Below are 20,696 nucleotides of genomic sequence, written 5' to 3' on the forward strand. Positions count from 1 at the left end.
TACACACAATTATGCACTTAGGTATGTGTGAAAAAAATTTTAAATAGTTTGTTATCGTAATTAGTGCAAATGGATAAGGGAAATAAAAATGAAAGTGGTGTAGAAAAAATGTTTCCAAAAGAGGGTTGCGGGCTCAAAAATTATATTAGGTGCGCAACTAAGTTCTCGCTGTTTTTTTTGATGAAAATACAACTTTATTCTGAAAATATGGTTAAAAGTGAATCATTGAAAATATTGCCCTTCGCTAGCTACTACTTTTTCGCTATCTTTCTGGTAGATTTCGTATACCGTCGCGGTAAAACTGTTCCTCTTTTGAGGCTACCCACGGATCAAGCCAGTTTTTCATGTCTTCATATGAATGGAGCTGCTGGTCAGCTAGACCATGTTCCTTCAATCGGAGCAGGTGATAATCGGACAGCGCAATATCTGGAGGATATGGCGGCTGGGGTGGGATTTCCCCACTGAAAGTGTTTCCAGGTAGGTTTTAACGGGTTTGGCAACGTGAGGTCGAGCGTTGTTATGCTGTAGAATCACTTTTTCATGCCTCTCCGCGTATTGGTCCCACCAAATACATAGCATAACCTTCGCAGCGTGAATATTCGGCCGAGGCGATACGTAGAAGCATGACCGGACAGTCAACATGACTTTCTTATTTTTGAATTGCTGTAATGAATCCATTTTTCACCAGCCGTCTCGATGCAATGAAGAAAACCCTTCCTTTTTTGAGCTGTTGTTCACAGGCGTAAAAACGACGTTCAACATCTCTTGGTTTTAACCCATAAGGAGCCCAAGTTCCCTGTTTCTGAATCATTCCTAAAGCATGCAATCGCTTGGAAATGGATTGGCGGGTAAGTCCTAATACTGAAGTAAGCTCTTCTTGCGTTTGACACGGATCCTCATTAAGCAATGCCTCCAATTCAGCGTCTTCGAAGGGTTTTGGCCTTCCTTCACGTGGACGGTCGTCAATATTAAAATCACCGCCTTTGATGCGACGGAACCAATCTCGGCACGTTGTTTCACTTAAAGCAGCATCTCCATTAATTTTTTGTAGCTCTCGATGCGCTTCAGCTGCCGTTTTTTTCGAATGAAAGAGAAAAATCAACACTTCCCGCAAATGACGATTACTCGGCACAAAATCAGACATTATCACAAAACCAAAAGGATATGATACCAAAACAAAATCCCTAATGTGTCGAAGCAGTTTTTTTACCATATGTCTAAGCTTGGTTTATGACGTTTAGGCTATGTTAGCATCGACCAGCATACACTGCTGGCGGCATCTATTGATAAACAGCGAGAATTTAGTTGCACACCTAATACATCCACATAATTTTTCTCTACTTTTATGGTTAACACCCGTGTAGCAAAAGAAGGTGACAAATTGGCGTTTTCTTTTAGGATCTTGGCAGACAAACTAAAATGTCTTTTTAAAGAGTTTATTTAACACATGCTAAAGCATGAAATGAGAAATTTGGCGTCATTTTGATGAGAAATGACAGCTACCGGACCAAGCTTCGTAACCCCGTTTTTTCAAAGTTCCTTCATGGGTGGTACGATTTTTCATAAAATAGGATGATAAGTCACAACTTTTATAATTTCCTATTATCTTTCCTTTTTCTGCCTCTGGCTTTCTTAATTTATCATTTGTAAAAATGGTGAATTTTCAATAGTTTGCTAAAGAAAGAGCGGAAGTATATTTCTTGTAGAAAATAATGTATATTCACTTTAGAGCCACTTGCAAAACTTCTAAGCAAACCATTCAAAAGTACAGTAGGTTCTGTTTTTATGCGGTAGATACGTTCCGCAAGAAACAGCATAAAAAAAAACAGCATAAAAAAGCTACTAGTTCTATAGTAAAACTATAGATACGTTTCAAAAGTGCTAAAACCGCATAAATCTGAAATAATGGAATAAAATCGCATAAAAAAGGGCACTAGTCCCATATTATTACTATAGATACGTTCCATAGACCGCATGAATCTGAAATAATTAAATAAAATCGCATAAACAAAATATTGTATTTTTGAAAATTATATCTTTATTTAAGAAACGTCAGAATCGAAAAATAAATTTAAGTCAGAAATAGAATCAGACAATACCCACATGTTGCGCGTTCGTTTAGGATTTGGGGTAAAATCACTTTCGTCACTTGAGGAAATGTACACGTCTGATCTGGATAGTTATGCAGGCGGTTCCATACTTGTAAGGTTAGCATTTCTGATGTAATCTGTGATGAGTTTTTTCTTAGCTGGTTTAAAATATTGTTTATATGTACTATTCCCGATAGGTCGACATGCATTTTGTAATTTAAAAAAAAACCGCACTATTACAAAACCGCATAAAAAAAGCCGCATAAAAACAGAACCTACTGTATTGAAGTAATCTCTCCGCGGAGTGTACAAAAAAATAGTTTTTGAGAACAAAACGATTCAAGTTTTACAAGCACTTATGAACAGCCCCCAGGTGCTTAGCTAAAATTGAGGTTGTATGATCAATGCTCTATTTACTCTTCTTCGGCATGCGCTCTCATCTTGCCGTGGAGGTTTGGTAAAACTTATTTTATCTAAATAGTTTTGCGTCATCATTGCATGAGTTAATGGGTTTCACGAAATTAAACAAAATTTTTCCGGTATCCCCGTGCTCTTTATGTGTTCTACAAATCATTACGCTGAGCATTTTCCTGTAATATATCTTCCAACCTTTTGCTAATGATTGAGCAACGCATTACCTCGCTACATCATTCAGTTTTGCCGAAAATGGCATTCATTCTCTTGCTTTCACGCGATCGGCCAATTTCTATCACTGGACAGCAAAATGTTAACAATGAAAGCAATAACAATAAATTTGTGACGAAGAGAACATGAAACAAAATCACCACGTGGCCACAAACAAATTGCAATAAAAACAAAATTCATATGGGAGTATTTTTGGAACTACGCGCGAGTTTTGACGGTGTATTTTCGCTTTTTCTTTTTAACAAAATAAATAAAATACTAATACTTATGTCCATGTGATCATTTATGTGGCATTTTCAAATGAGGTTATATATCTACGTACACACATGTGTACTCGTTAGTGATGCGGAAAAACGCGGAATGTTTGTTTTATATGAATTCGGGATCACTGAAAAATTAAAAGAAAAGAAGAAAAAGAAGCAGATAGGTGGAAAAAGGAAGAAGAGGTTTTGGATTAGAGGATGACGAGCAACAGTGGCTAATTAAGTTCGTATTAACCGCTGGAAGCTACTGATGAATTTCAACTGGTGCGTGATATTTAAACGCGCAATATCCCCAGATGTTGCAAGAAAATGCAAGGCAGCTGAGAAGAAGGTACGTAGATAATTCAATCTCTTCCTCCAGACAGCTTCTGCAGAAAAGACTTTAAGCAATTCCAAGAACCCTGGCATGAGAACCTAACGCACAATGTCCGTTAAGGAAACCCACGAAATTCGAAATCTACTGCTTTGTTAGCCTTAGAAATTCCCTCGATCGGCCCCGAACTACCCGTGCCCAGAAGGATCTTGCGACTTTGCACGTTTGCGCTCGCTGAGTTGACGCGAGGCATATCTATCGAGGAGTAGACCACAGATTTTCAAGAGAACCCCAATCATTCGGCTACGGCGGCAACGTACACCCCTACAGTGGCCTAACCTTTAAACTATCTCCTAACCTTAATTGTATGCTGAAATGGAATTGCACTTTCTTCTGGGATTGCATTAAAAATATCCCGAAATTCCGGTTTAACGATTACCGCTAATATTGGCATCAAGAGAATTACATATCATTTTTTTATTGCCTGTCTACTTAAAATTTACGTCCGTTTGAAAGTAATTGAAAGGTAAAAATAAGAAAAAGAAACATGAGGGAGACATGCGTACATTTGCTATGTTGTTGCAGAGTGTGAAGATTATTTTTGTTTTTCTTATCTGCGAAAATAGATGTGCCGTGCACAGTTTTGTTCGTCACTTAAGTATATTATTTCCGTTTTTTGTGCTTAACGGCAAATGAATTTTCAACCAATTTCAATCAAAGCCGACATTCTCTTAATTTTGTGCTTAAAGAAGGCTTAAGAGCTTACGAAAGGTAATACTAAACCCAACAGTGAACGAGATAATAAATAACTCATGCACCAGCTAATTTCTATACCTACAGGTTAATATACATGTATGAGTGTAGGTATATATATGTACATACTAATTCACATGCCTACGAGTATTTTGACGAACAAGTATGTGTAATTATACCGGGTGCTTTTATAAGAGCTTGATAACTTAAAATGATACCAATTATTGGAATGAAATTTTATTTTTTTTTTAATCTGGTAGATAATTTCATGGCATTCATTTTTTGAATTTGATATCCGGTACATGTCCGCCGCCACTACGAGTCCATTCGATCGGTTCAATTTTTGAGTACTTTTCCAATAAATTTGGCTGTGTGGCGTCAATGGGGGCTTGAATATTGCACTAAATCGATTGTTAAGCGCACTGTATGGGAAGTTGCGCCATCTTGTTGGAACCAAATTTGATTAAGGTTTAGCTGAATGTGTGCTTGGAAACAAAAATTCATTAATAATGGTTCGATAGCGCTCGACATTTCCAGCTGCTTCCTTACTTCGAAAGAAATAAGGCCCTATGATGCCGTCAGTGCACTATGAAATTCACTAAGAGCTTCTTTTTTTCAGAGTAAATGGGAAGCATTGTGCTGGCGTTTAATGATTCATGATGGCTTGTCAAGCCTTACTGAACAGGAATGTCAACACAGTTTGCCATTCCCAGCTGTCAAACCATAGTAATCGATAGCGACGGTTCTAATGCAACTAAAAAAACACCCGCTATATATCGATATTAATTTACTTAAGATAATTGCTTTACTGACGTTCCGTACATATATATGTACGTATGTATATATTTGTATTAATTGTGGTTAAGAAAACATTATTTAACAATTTAGCACTTTCTCATATACGTATAGGCTATAAAGTAAGTAAGCATGTACGGCATGCCCCCTATAAACAATTTGTTCACATTTCTCATGAATGAGTTGTTTTTGGTTGCGTCCTACGTAAAGTTTTGTCTAGTAGTGTGAGCGATATACTTTTTGAACAAAATGAGTGTGTTTGCTTTCTGGCTTATGAGACAAAAATAATTTAGTATTATAAAGGGTGACCAATTTAGAGGTATCAGATTTTGAATTGAAATAGCAAGAAAAATTCAAATTGATTGGGCAATCTTTATTAGTTTTGTGTAGAACTATTAATGATATTTATGTTTTAAAACTATTCATTTCCAAATATTGGCCGCAACTGCTTCGTAATTCGATCAAACGTAATTCCGTAAACACCAAAGCCTCAATCGAAGCTGATTTATTCACAAGGCATTTAGACTTTACCCACTTGGTGGCCAATCCACTGGTCCGAGACGAGATATATGCAAATTACTCACCGAAACGACGACGTAGTAAATCCATTATTTCACGGCCTGTATGGCAGATAGCACCGTCTTATTGGAACCAAATGTCGTAGAGACCATAATCATCATCATCAAGTAGCGATTACAGCTCAGGGTGAGCTTTAGCTTCATCCATAATCCTCTTCCAAACTGCACGGTTCATAGCATTAGATCTCCAGCTCCTTACTCGTATCTTTTTCAGGTCGACTATGACTTGGTCGAGTCAGATTAACCTTGGACGCCCTTGGGCGCGGACCGTTAAACAATTCGTTTTTAAAAAAAATTTTTAGGGGTGGCTGTATTCCATGCGCACAGTGTGCCCTAACCATCGAAGCCTTTGGGATTTAATGAGTTTCACAACATCTTCTCCCTGGCATAAGTTTAGCAACTCATCGTTGTACGATCCATCGTTGCAGCGTATGGGACGAAACACTCTTCCGAGCACTTTTCGTTCGAAAACTCTCAAGCTCCTTTCGTCTTTGCTCGTCAATTTTCAGTTATAGCAAGCGTAGGACAACACCGGCAGGATTATTGATTGTTTTCAGTGGATATGACTGTTCTTGAATGGCTTCAGGTTGCTCTTCCGCCCAAATACTGCAATTTTGCTTATTGAAGTAGCCGTTAGTGGATCTCATTGCTGAAGGAATGCTTTTCAATGCAAATAACTCACAAATTTCCTCACAAGCAAAAGCTGTCTAAGTGGCCTTAAGAATGAATTGAGTTATTATCTAGTAAAAAATGACTCAAAAAAAAAGGATGACTAATTTTGCGCCAACTTGTTAAATATGTAAGTAAGATATTATTTCAGGTATGCTTGTTTTGGATTATATATAATATATGTATATATATAATTGGCGCGTACACCCTTTTTGGGTATTTGGCCGAGCTCCTCCTCCTATTTGTGGTGTGCGTCTTGATGTTGTTCCACAAATGGGGGGACCTACAGTTTCAAGCCGACTCCGAACGGCAGATATTTTTATGAGGAGCTTTTTCATGGCAGAAATACACTCGGAGGTTTGCCATTGCCTGCCGAGGGGCGACCGCTATTAGAAAAATGTTTTTCTTAATTTTGGTCTTTCACCGAGATTCGAACCTGTGTATTCCGAACGGTAATCACGCATCAACCCATTTGGCTACGGCGGCCGCTTATTATTATTGGATTAGTCATATACAAAAGGCGTCTGTTTTTTATACCTGATTGAGACATTATATTCACATTACAGAAAAAAAGTGAACCTGATTAAGACGAAGTAAACCAGAGTAGAAAACGATTAAATATCTTAGTAAGAAGAAACCATCTACTACATCCATGGCAATTCAGGCAAAATGTGACATTTAATTATTTATAGTGAAAACAACAGAAATCGTCTACAAACATACATATATATTAATGAACTTGCCCAACAAACCTTTTTTTACCAACTTCTGATGCGTTTGATGCGAAATGATGATGAAAATGATTTCTCAGATATCCGATGTTAATTGTCAAACAACATTTTAAGAAGAGGGTTATAGTGTTTTCAACTTGCATGATGATTTTCTTAGATATCAAGTTGAGAAAATTAGTAATTCTCCACTTGATCTCAAAGGAAATTTTCCAATTGGTAACTAATAAAATATTTTTTTATTTTTAATTTTACATTGTTTTAAATAATTTAGATTAAAATTTAATTACATAATTTTTTTTTTTTATAAAGAAATTAATTACATAAATTAAAATTAATTACATTTTTATTATTTAATTGATGTGGAAACTTACAAATTATTTGAAAAGTACATTTACTTAGCAAAGGCATGGAAAAAAATTATGTATATTAAAAAAGAAGGATACGTTCGGAAGCAAAATATCAGTCACTTAATAACTTTGGAGGAAGCCTCCAGATTAAATTTTGTCGAAGGCAGTACCAGTCCAGGGACATATTTTTTACGGAGCGTTAAAGTTTTAAAAATTTGGACGAAAATTTTCATATAGTCTATCAAAAATAATTTGTGGTCTCAGATCTAGTATATTGCAGAATTTAGCGCGGAATTGTTTTGTACTACATTTTCACTCTACCTCCTACCCAAACGGGCATATTTGATCTTTCGTAAAAACGTGTACAATGAAAATTTATATACAAGGTGATGGCTTCTTTGATGGCGCCATCTTTTTAATAATTTAGTGCGTTTTAAGTTACATCTCTAGCTGACTTTCAGTGAACGTTTGGTGACATTCGGTTCAGTGGAAGCGAGGTTATTGCGTCTAAAGTGTCAGTATGTTTGTGTCTTTGGTACAAAAATGAGTTTCGATCAAAGAGCTAAATCAAAGTTTGTTTTAAAATCGGTAAAACGTTTACCGAAACATTTGATTTGATGAAAAAAGTTTAAGGGTTATGGCTATGGTTGCAAGGACATAAATGACAATGAACATACGGGCCGCCCAAAATCAGAAATCTCCGAAAACTCCATCGAAATTTGATCAAAAATGAACCGATCATTGAAATTCTTGGAATCGGAGTTGAATATCTCCAAAGCAACAATTTATCGCATCATTTGGGCTTACGAAAGGTCTGTGCACGTTTCATTCCGCACAAGTTAACTGAGGACCTAAAATTGCTCAGAACTCAACATTCGAAAGACCTCATTAAAGGGGCGAGAAAAGACGAGAACTTCCTTTACAACATTGTAACTGGTGATGAAATGTAGTGTTTCCAACCTGAACCTGAACCTGAAACTAGGCGTCAAAGTGCCGAATGGAAGGCCCCAGACGAGCCCCCACGTAAAAAATCACGTTTGGAGAAGGCAAAAATCAAGTCGATGCTCATTTGTTTTTCCGATTCCAAGGTAATTGACCACAAGGAGTTCGTGGCAGCGGGCCAACCTGTCAATGCAATTTTCTATATTGGCGTTTTGAAGCATTTGTTGTATCAGATTCGTCGAATTCGCCCTGAATACCGCGAAGGAGAAAGCTGTCGCTTATTGCATGGTAAAGCACCATCTCATCGATCCACCGTGTTTGCCTGATATGGCTCCCTGTGACTTTTACCCATTCGGAAAATTGCATTTGACCAGGAAAAGAAAACGTTTTGCGTCCGTAGAGGCCATCCAAAAGGCTTATACCGACATCCTGAAGGACATTCTCTTTCGAAAGCAAAACAGAGTATCGAGGACAGAATAAATAAATTTAATGTTATCAGAACAAAGCTCTTGTCGTTTCTATTGTAGTCCAGTTCTGTTTATTTTGGACTTCACCTTGTAGGTGTTCCTTCCATATGAAGTGTTATATACATTCTTGTATATTTACACTTGCGCAACACATAAGAAGCACGATTAAAATAGGACAAAAGTCGCTCTGGAGCTATAGTTTGGTCGGAAAAATTACTAAACATTTATTTTTCTATATTTTTTTGTATTCATTTATTACTCCACCTGGAAACATAAAACATTTATATCATATTCTATTAACTTCTGTTCTCTTTGAAACATCCCACGTTTGGTTAACTGCTTCTAATTCATGAAGGATGGAACGCCTCAATGTATTTCGTGGACCGGGTCGTCTTTGTCCTTTAGTATTCCATTCCAACGTTGTCCTGTACTTACTTTCCCTGCCCTTTCTGAGAGTATTCCCGATCCATCGCCATTTACGATCTCTTATCACCTTTCGGATTGGTTTTTTTCGGTGATCTGCCATAAGTCCGAAGGCATTTGTTTGTAAAGTTTTCCAATTTCTGCGTAATGCTTCTCGACACCATCTACGTTTCACTGCCATATAGGAGTATATAAGATTTACTGTGAAATTTGTCTACTTTTTCAAAAGCCCAAAAGCTGACCTACCTTTCCGTAGACGATTTTCTGCGTCTTCTTCAGCTTCTCCGTTAGTCGCTACTATAGTACCAAGATAGCAAATTATTTGTATGATTTGTATTACTGAGTCGCATTGCTAATGTTTTTTTGCTGTTTTTTGTTTATATAGTAAGTGAAAAAAGCGATTTCCATACAAAGCGATTCGCCCCAATGTTTGCTTCTTGCTTATATTTGCTTGGACAAAGCTTTTTGGCGCACTCACCTTAGCCCGTGCGATTTTTCGTCTACGGTGGATTCCAGGAAAAATAACTGCTTAAAATTTTTGTGGAACAATTTGACACTCTAGGCGCCATTTTTAATGAATTTTCATTAACTTGTTTTAAGGAGATGCCAAAAATGCGCATTTCTGTACTTAAAAAGCCCTATTTAATTCTATTAAAGAAGTCTGAGGACAGAAATTATATTTGAAGTATTTTTATATGTAAAATTTGAAATAAAATATTCACACTTTCGCCTAAAAAAAAGTTTAACCCTCCATGAAAAAATGCAGACTATTAGTATTATTTTGGACAAAATTGATCCTGGAGATATTCTTTTTCATAATTACTAGAGTTTGTTCGTTTTGAGTAACATTTTTATGAAATTGTTGGACTGAGTAATTAATTGCAACAATTTTTAAATAAAAGATTTATAAATAAATTGAAATTCCTTAATATCAAATTATGAGAAATGCTGCATCCTAACTTGAGAACTAAGTATATAAGGCTAATCAAACGTTCGAGAAAAAAAGGGTTCTAGTGTTTGCTGGGTGTAGGCATGTATGCATTTACATATGTATGTTTGTATCTATGTATATACGCATGTATTTATGTATATGAGCATGTATGTTGAAGTAATTACGGGTGAATGTGAACTAATATGCGAAATAAAAAATATGAAATCTTCATTGAGTATTAATTGTTCAGAAACCCTCTCAAACCGTTCAATTGAATTTCGTAAGCAAGAGGCAAGTGCTAAAAGTCACTCATTTACTCAAATGAAAAACAAGTAGAGACATAACAAAAAGACGAGCAACTCATACTCGTGTGTACATAATAGCTATGTATGTGTCTATATGTGTATGTATACTCGTATGTGATAGAAAATGACCAAACTGAAAAACTGCAAACATGACAAAAAAAAATCACTTGAGTACTAGGCCAACGGAGAGTATCTGGCTGTCGAAAGAAGAATTTATTATTTGTAGCAATAATTGCAATTTTGCAGTTTCAGTTGTAAGAAAGTATCCACCGAATACACACAGTTAGTGAAGTTTGTGAATATTTGTGTTAGAACAACATGTAAAAGTGACTGAAAGAGTTGGGAAAACGGTGTAGTGGAAAAAGTGCTAAAAAAGATAAAACGAGTGCGAAAGAATGTTAAATAACTGTGTCAATAAAGTAGGCATTCAGATTTGTAAAGAAAATACTTTCGAAATACCTCACTAAAATATGCTTTAGCAGAGACCAGTAAATTGAAAAAAAAACTTTTTTTTAAGCAAATTTATATTTATTCTACGTGCTACATAAGAATGAATAAGTAGCTCATGAAAATAAAGAGACAAGAAGAAAAATCGGCGACGAAGGCAAAGAAAAATTACGCAAATTTAATGTGGCGAAAAAAATCAAAACGAATTCTTTTAATTTATAGCAGCTGAAATACCTTCAACTCACAGTTTAAATGCAGCATAAAGAGCAAAAAGAAAAACAAAAAAAACAAATATTAATTTATATATAAACAGATGCATTAAAGACAAATAATGTATACATATTTATGATATAATATTTAAATATACTATATAAATAAAAATAAAAATAAAAACAGACAATTAAAAAATTGAATGCGTGCAAAACGGACAATCTCATGAAAATATAAGTACATTAATTCACATATGTATATAGACTGTTAGAAAAAATCATCAGCAGCGTGTTGCGATCTACTTGCATGCCAATCGAGAATACATTCAGTGCCAAAAGAACTCACGAATATCGTGGACGCTCTCACGCTTTCAAAGCGCGCAAAATTTCAAGTGCATAACTCAAAGAAAATCGAGAATAAAATACCAAAAGACATAAGCCTACAAATATTTTTACGAATGCAATCAGTCTGAAATATTTTCAAATTCTTGCATCATTTTTTGACGCTGCGCAAAAGACGTCATTGTACTTGCTAAAGCACATTTGCTCCATCACTGGAATTCGCACGTACACACATACATACATACACATAAAGAAAACACAAAATCAAAAACAACAAACAAAAAAAATTACAGCTACAGAGTGACGCGTAAAGTGTGAAGAGAGTGTGCGAAGACGTTAAAATATTTTGGTTTATATCTGAAATTCTGCTCGCCAAGTCTTAGCGCATCTAGCAGTGCGCCCATACTAGCCACATACGCACATATATTCACATACACACACACACACACTTCCATATATACGATTTAGACGACTGACGAACACTTCGTTGTGCTTGCGAAATTTACCGACCGCCGTTTTAAACACCACTCCTCCACCAACCACTTGCTCATTTGCCCACTTGCCGGTTGCTCGGCCTTGCTCATCCGCTTCGGTTGACAATTTTCCCGGCATCCGTTCGCGCTTTTACTGCTACTCAGCAGACCTTGCCTTTCCTCTTTTTTTCGTGCCAGTCTTCGGTTGTCCTCTTCGTACACTCACATAGTTTAGAAGTTGCCATCGTTTGGGACTTCGCCAGCATTCAAGCATCGAAGCATCCAAATCATCATCATCACCATCATAGCCGTCAGCAGGCGCCAAACTCTTGAGTCTTCTCGAGGTATAGTTGGAAGAGCGGCTACGATAGGCGAACAGTCTGCTGAAATCCGTCGTTGTCGTCGTTCGCTCGTAGTTGATATTTGCGGCGAAATAATTTGTAAAATTCGTTATCCGTCCATGCCATGCGCGATAAAATCACACAACTATTTTGCTTGCAAAAGAACGCATGCAAAAATAATACAACAGATAATCGAGGTGCGTGCTTATTAACGGATTTAATACATTTAGAGTACATACCTACATAGTGTAGTTATATTTATATACTACGCGCATGTACATATATGTTTATATATATACATACATACATATATACATATATATGTATACTGTTTTTCGATATACGTGTGCGTGTGTTTCTGCCACCTACATAATTTTACTTATTTTTTAGTATTGTCTTTAAAATTTTCTAAAAATAAATCGAATGAAGCGGATTTCCAAAGGCAAAACGTACATTTTCGGAAATGTTGACGTATTCTAATAAATGAATGAGTAATATTTAGTATAAAAGATGCTATAAAAAATGCAAAAATAAAATCAAATCAAAATCAAAAAATAATTAAAATTATTTTAGTTTAAATTAGATACAAGGCGGGTGATTCATTTTGTGCCACCTTGTACAATAACATACATACAATGAAATACAACAAAATAAAATAAATCATTGACAAAACAGAAATAAAATAAATTAAATAATTCAGTTTAATTTAAATAAGTATGAAATAAAAAAAAAGAATTTTAATTAATTTAAAAAAATAAAGTACAACAAACTAAAGTATAATAAATAAAGATAACAAACTAAAAAAATGTTTCTTAAATTTAAATAAAAATCAATAAAACAAAATTATTTTAATTGAATTTGAGTGAATTACCTGTATATTCAATTTATTTTAGTTAACCAAATTAAATTAAAATAATTACAATAAAATTAAATACTAGAAAATGAAAATAAAATATAATAAAATTAAATATGGATGCATTATATTAAAAGTAACTAAATAAAACTAAATTAATTAAAACTATACCCAACAAACTAAAAAAAATATTAAATTAAAAAGAGAATTAAAAAATAAACTTAAAATTAAATTAAAAACGGGATGAAGAAATTTAACTAAATTATAATATAATAAATTTAATTAAAAAAAGGCAAAACTAAGTAAAGTTAAACAAGCAAATTAGAAAAAATGTATTAAATTAAAAATAATTCCAATAAATAAAATTAAATTAAATTAGGGGAAAATTATGTTATCTCTTTAAATTGAACTAAACTGGATTATATGAAATTAAATGCAATTAAATCAAATAAAACAAAATAAAATATAAAAAAATTAACGAAAATGATACTAACAAACGAAAATAAAAAGAAAAAATCTAATAAAAATAATATCAAATGAAAGAAGAAAGAATAAAAGAAAATAATTCAAAACAAAGTCAACTAAAATAAAACAAAAATTATAATAAAATATAACCTAAAAGTAACTAAAAAAAATGATACAAAAAAAGTTTTTAAATAAAATTACTTAATAAAATATTGCATAAAAAAGGCTGAATAAAAAGAATACCATAAAAAGCGAAATTATAAATTTAAAAAATTAAAAAATTTAAAAATAAAGGGATTTCCAATAAGAGGTGTTATTCCCGTAAAAGATCAATGGTTTCGTTGCTTGTGTGGCACGCCGTCTTGTTGAAAATAAACGTTGTCCAGATCAATACCATCCAAGTCTGGCCACAAAAAATCGTTAATCATCTCTCGATAGCGCAATCCATTCACCGTAACTGTTGCTCCCGCTTCATTTTCTATAAAGTAAGGTCCAGTGACTCCGCCGAACCATAAACCGCACTAAACAGTCACACGTTGAGGATAGACTGACTTGTCCTAACAGCCCGAATTTTTTCACCATTTTCTGTATGTGGTCCAACAAGGTGCTTAACGATGGCCCAAAAATGTTCGAGTTTTACGAACCGTCTCTGCCAAATTTTCATCATTTTTATAGTGAATTTTAATGATTTCAATGCGTTGTTTAAGCGTATATCGTTCCATTTTTATTAATGGAGTAGTTTCTACTTGTCAAATATCGAAAAAATGACAGCTTCAAAAGAGACATCTACCGAAATAGCGAGCTATTCAAAATAATTCCTGTTATTGGAAAACCCTTTACATTTTTATTTTTACACCGTTCTGCATTTTTCACTAAATTTCAAAAGCTATCAGAGAAAAGTATTTACTTTGACTATATTATTAGTGTTAAATATAAATGGTTATTAAAATTTTACTAATTCTGTGACTCTATACTTCTTTTCTTTCTTTCTTTATGATGTGCATTGCTTACAAATGTGAATCTTTGGCATATTGTGAAAAAATGTATCAACAACTTACACCTGAATCAAAACTAAAATGTAAAAAAAAAAAAAATTGAACAGGACATAATGTGCCAATTAAAGTCACGAGCAACGGGACAACGAGTGCCAATGGGTCTCTTGGGGCAGAAGGGCCCGAAACAGAGACCGACTCATCAGGGACCGGGGGGATGCGGAAGCCGTTGGAGAGGAAGGGCTCAGCGCCGAACGACGCTATTCACCTCCAGAGACGGGTGGGACTCTTCAGTGGGGTGGCTTTAATTGTCGGGACCATGATAGGTAAGTGAAAAGAAGATAATCACTATCATAAATAACAAATATATTCATGTTCAGTCATTTATTATACTGCGATCTTCGTATACGGGAAGTATGAAAATGCAATTTATAAAATATAAAAGGTCTAATAAGAAGGTACTCTAAGTTATATGTTTTTATAAAACTAAAAAAAAATCATGTTATACGTCTAGACCAAAAGAGGTATCAAATAATTTTCCCAATCTAGGCAGAGAAGACCTTTGATGTTACGCGACATACTTTTGTCTGCTCTAACTTGGATAAGAGATGTGATGTTAGAAGAGATTAGATGAGTTTCTGTTTTTTCAAGTTAGACAAGAAAACGCTGTACATATCCCTTGTGAGTGCGTTATTTTCGCACGCTGAAGACCGGTAATCCATTCAAAATATAGATTTATAACCTTGAGGTAATGCTTAAATTGATCAAAAACAGTTACAAATAGGGTAGAGACCAAATAAAACATTTCAAGTCATACCAGTATTTCGGACATTGCCGCCAATTCTTCTGAAAATTGGTTTATTTGTAGCCTTGAGCATATTAAGAAGTAGACAAAAAATTGTTTGTAAAAATTAAACTGTTTTGATATATCTTTTATGTTGAATATTAAAAGAAATTGTCCTCCAGTTGAAGAGAATGAACTCTGCCAAACCCTTAGTAATTAGTGTAAGTGCCAATCATATATAGTATATAGCCTCTGGATGGGGCTGATTGTAAATTTCAAATGTTACATCGCAGGCTTAACTCACCTTATCAAAGCTCAAAGGAACCTGTATTTCAATGCTCCAATGCTCTCTATTCAGTGTGCATGCCTTATGATATTTCTTCGCTTCATCCATGGTAATGAAACAGCTGTTCAAAAATTATTCAAATTGTGGACAATGCCATGTATGTACATATGTATGTATACTATTTCCACGATTGAATATATATATGTATATAAACTCTGATCGCCTCTCGTTAACCATAAAAAAGTGGGCACAGTCTCGTTATCTGTACTCAAATAAAAAGTTTGAATATTCGCGCTAGCAGATTCCTAACTTCAAGTATACATATCGAGAGTTCTTATAGGAAGGTGTCTTTTCAGATAGCTAAGCAGGAAGGATAGGCATCGCTGTTGGGAGAGAGACATAAATATCTTTTCCGATAGTCAAGTTGCGATCAAGGGCCTGTCGTCGCCAAGTGATAGCTCTCTTCAGGCCAACATCTGTAAGGAGGAGATCAAACGTCTCAAGCGTGTATGAACATTTCTCTTATCTGGGTTCCAGGGCAAGGAAACATATAGGGAAATCATATTGCCAATGAGCTTGCCATGAAAGGGTCGACAGAACTGTTGATGTCAAGGGGACAGACAGTTGTTAAAGGGAAACTGCACAATTTCTTTCTAAAAAAGACGCAAAACATTTTATCTTGCGCTATTGCAAAAACACTTTGGCCTCAGTACGACAGAAGCAGGACGCTTAAAGAACGCTATGGACTCCCCGCTATTTAATTTCCAAACTCATAGCGGTGGTCACCGGACACATACGGAGAAACTTGGACTTCCATATAATCCCCATTGCAGAAGCTTTAGGGATCCTGCAGAGAAAGAGACTGTTGAACACTTTCTTTCAATTGGACTGGTTAAACTTTGAGGTATGCAAAAGCATTTAGGTCACAGTGTCTCTTAAGTTTTTATGACTTACTCTCAACTTTTCTATTTTTCCGACTCATTTTGGAAAGATGAGATTCAGTTAACTTATAAAAATATCTCATTAAAAACTTATTTAAGAAGCCTCTCGAAAAGCCCATAAAAGTATGAAGCCTTTCCAAGAATATCGATTAAAATACATACATACATACCTGCATTTGTCTTAAAGCTCTTAACTGAATTTCTTCACAAATAAATAGCTTTTTATTATCTTGTGGGGAGCTGAATTAGCGTCAATTTATAATCACTTAATGCAAATAAGCAATTTAATTAAATAAAACCATAACAATTTCTAATATATGAAAGCATGTATAAGTTATTTAGATACACGAAGCGCATTTAGCACACATCTATTGAGTGTTTCTTTAGAGTTATGCGTAATTCTTTTGAAATCATTCAATTAAGTGTTCATTGTTTTGACTTTAAAGGTTTCGCGTTTATAAATAAACTCTGAGATATGGCTACCTCGACATTTTCCAATCTATCCATTGTAATCATCCTGTGGCTATGCACCACCTTTTCCAGCATAACCGATCTTACTTCCAAGTCATCAATCGTAAGACTATATACTGACTTGACTAGACATATTTAACAAAAAATAGCCCAAATAGTCAACTCCCATGACCTGGGTTTATATTTAGCAGACCCATTTCTGGCAGTGATTTGGCCATTCAAAAGTGCGTTCTAATAAAGTTAAAAGCTTGTACGGCATATTGCACTGTGTTGATGGAACTTTTTAGTAATTTTGGGATATTAGAATAGTAGGAAATTATTAAGGTAGAAGTATAGAATCACTACGTGCAGTGTAATGTGGGCAAAGTCCTCTCTAACGAGTGGTAAAGAATGTAAATTTTTGGAAATAAATTTGGACTTTTTGTAAATGCAAGCAAATTCTAAACGTATAAAACAACAGCCTTAAACATATATCTGCGGAATTTTCACAAAACAGTTTATGTGATTTTAGGGATTTTGCTTTGAAGTCAAAAAATTCTGATTTATTAGAGAGAAATTTAGTATTTTATTCAAATGATTTCTTAAAGAAAGAAGAAACAGTAGAACACTTCCTTTGTAATTATCCAGCTCTAGCTAAGAGTAGAGGTTCTTAGGAAAATACTATTTTGATTCTCTTATGGAACTCTCCGGTGTTGGAATAAAACTGCTTCTACGCTTCATAAGAGCATCTAAATGGTTGCATGATAAATAAACACTAAGGTTTCTGTGTTCTTCAATGGAACAACAACGGACCTACATGGTCTATTCTAAACCGACTGCAACAAAAACCGACTGCTACGAAAACCTAACCCCATGGTGGCAAAATTAGTCATCCTATCGAAAGATTTATAATTTTTACATATCATATAAATCATACAATCATATTGACGTTTGTGAACTACACAGCTGCAGTATACAAGCAGGCAAGCAATGGAATGCATAAGACCAAAATAAATTACTCAAAATTTTTTTTTATTTTGCAAACAAATTTTTTCTAATGCTGCTTTTTAATAATTCCTCAGTCATTAGTTGCAGTAGTTGCTAAGAATTGTTAATAAATCATTAAAAGCCATACCACTGCTGTCTGCATATCGACTTAAATCAGCCAAATTTTCGAGGAGACTTTTGTTTTAAGCCCTTCTTGGCGATTCTTACTGGTTTAGTATCCACTGCGTATACGTAATAAGCGTCATGTCGACGTGAATACATTTGTTCGTCAGTACAATTTGTACGCGTAATTGCTAACAAATATACAAACATGTAAACGCACATGCACACAAAAGAATTCTGTATAATAGAAGTGTGTGAATTTCAGTTTTAAAACACTAAAATTTCGAATAGCACGAATATGATCAAAAGTAAATAGCGTGAAATTGGGACATTAAAAAAACATAAAATATATGAAAAGAGAGAGAAAGAGAGAGAAAAAGAAAATGCAAACGTTAAATTGAAAAATTTACAAAAAATGAGTTGAGCAAATGTTTTATACTCATTTTCATGCGTAGGTGTTTTGGCAAGCGAAGAAAACGCACGTAGTAATATAAAAAATAATAGATCCCATGACTCTCCAAACCATTAATTTCTTTTGTTTTTTTTGCAAAAGCAATGAAGAAGTCTAGAAGATATCAAAGCTAATAAACTTACTTTTTTAATAACCTAACATATCATCCTAAAGATGGGTGTGTCAAATATTTTTTATTATTTATATATATATTTTTTTTGTATTAAAAAAATTTAAATTATAGTATAAGTCGGCAGGCATATATACAGCGCACGCTCTATAACGTGAACTCATTCAAACCAAGACAGTTCACGTTAACAAAAGTGTTCACGTTTTGGAATGCCCAAAAAGACTAAGTAAATACATTTTTTCACATTTAAATTCACCTTTATTCTGTTTTCGTTTCGTAATTGAAAATTACGTCATACGATGGTTTTATTTAAAAAATCAGTCATATTTTTTTGTATCTTCTGTTTTTCTAAAACTTGAAGCATAGCTTTCTCCCTTAACCGTCTTAGCACAATCATATCACTTTGATCGACGTCTTCAAGACCAGCCCATATTAACGCCTTGTTGAAAATTTCAACTGCTTCAGTCGGCTTAATTTTCTCCAGTTGCTCTAATACGCTGTCATCATCGGATTCGTCCTCTTGTTGATGATCGTTATCTGCATTGCCCTCCTCGATATTTTCGTTCCATTCATGAATGGCTGGTAACGTGAATTGAATCTGAAATTTTCAATAAAAAATAGTTTTTTCAATAACCCACATACATATCTTTGAGCATATCTGCGAACACAAACGAACCTCAGGATTTAAACTACTAAGGAGATCGACGGTGTTGCTCATCAAGGTGCGAAGTTCAGCTTCACATATTTCTTTTAAAACGCCAACGGAAAATTATCTTCGGGATACTTAGCTAATGTTGCTTCACCAACACGAAACCAAGCCGCATCCAAAATATTTATAGTTGTTTTTAAGTTAATTTTTTTCAACGACTCGAGCAAATCAGACTTTGTCGCTTCTATTGAAGCTAGAAGACTGTTTCTGTAATGCAACTTAGTGATTTTTATTGCATTCTGATCCATCGGTTGAATAAGGGGAGTAACGTTTGGTGGCATAAGCATTGCCGAAACTTACCCATTCACCGTTGTCAGTTCAGCTTCTTTTGGGTGAGAAGGAGTGTTGTCGATTAGGAGGAGAGCTTTAATTGGTAAGGCTTTCTCCTTTAAAAAAGGTTACATACCTTCAAAAACAACCAGTTAACCTTAAAAATCGGACAAAACTTGAAAGAAATATTCACCTGTGGAACAATTGACTCATGAAACCATTGCTTGAAAGTAGCGGACGTCATCCACGCGGATTTCAAGCTCTTATAGTCGGTGGGACACTGAAAGTTTTTAAAGCAGCGTGGATTCTTCGGCTTTCCAATTACCAAAAGCTGAAGCTTGTGGGATCCAGTGGCGTTCGAATGGCATAAAAACGTGATTCGCTGCTTCTCGGAATTTACCCCTGGGGCTCTCTTCTCCAAACTGGACGCGTACGTTTTCTCTGGCAAAAGTCCCCAGAATAACCCCGACTCATCAGCATTATGATCGTTGCACCACTCCAATTCGGCCATTTTAGCTTTAAGTTTTAATTTAAACGGATCCATTATCTGAGGTTGCGAAGACAGTTTTTCGCCTGATATTTTAAGAAGACGAATTCTGCCTAATTCGGCCCTAACTGATTCTTCGGCATGCCTCACTGTAATTCTAGTCGGGTATTAGTTGTCTATCCGAATGTTATAGCTTGTGACCTCACGGTGAAATTTTTTTCTATGCTCGACTGGCAATTTCAGTACTCAGAGTGCACCGTCTGCTTTTCGAAGAAGGAATATTGTAAATTTATATCGCTGAAATACCTACAGTCAGTCAAAACAATTTGTGTGGTTTTTTTACAACAGTCACAATATTTTTCATGATATATTTTTTATTTTTTGTTAATTTTGTATAAAAATATAGTTGTTGGTGTCATGATAAAAATATAGTAAGGTAGAACCGCAAGAGAGGCACTTTTACTTTTATTTTTGGACATTTGCAAACCATGTAATCTCACACTCTCATATCCATTGATTGTTTTGGTTTTGTATTTTCATTCATTGGTTAAAAAATATTTCTATAAAATTCTTCTACGCCGCATAATGTGTAAAATTCAAATAAAACCATCATAAAATCTAAATTTTAGTTCTTAAATTTTAATATCATGAATGGGAGGTACGCGCAAGTATCACCGAATTCTTTGGTAAGATCTTTATTCAGA

At 34.7% G+C, this 20,696-nt stretch overlaps 1 protein-coding gene across 3 annotated transcripts in view; it reads left to right on the top strand.

Moving 5' to 3' along the window:
- LOC129236855 (b(0,+)-type amino acid transporter 1) overlaps nucleotides 1-20,696 on the top strand; it is a 103,366-nt gene that overhangs the window by 57,092 nt on the left and 25,578 nt on the right. For 2 of the 3 annotated variants that reach the window (XR_008581722.1, XM_054871123.1), the window contains exons 1-2: nucleotides 11,037-12,261; nucleotides 14,485-14,700. Coding sequence is in view for 2 of the 3 variants with exons in the window: in XM_054871123.1 (XP_054727098.1) it covers nucleotides 12,189-12,261; nucleotides 14,485-14,700 (289 nt within the window). In the remaining variant the exon portion in view is untranslated. Of the gene's footprint in view, nucleotides 1-11,036; nucleotides 12,262-14,484; nucleotides 14,701-20,696 lie in introns of those variants that run through there. The other variant, XM_054871124.1, reaches the window with a different exon arrangement.

Source organism: Anastrepha obliqua, chromosome 2 (genome assembly GCF_027943255.1).
Source record: "Anastrepha obliqua isolate idAnaObli1 chromosome 2, idAnaObli1_1.0, whole genome shotgun sequence".
Classification (NCBI taxonomy): Eukaryota; Metazoa; Arthropoda; class Insecta; order Diptera; family Tephritidae; genus Anastrepha; species Anastrepha obliqua.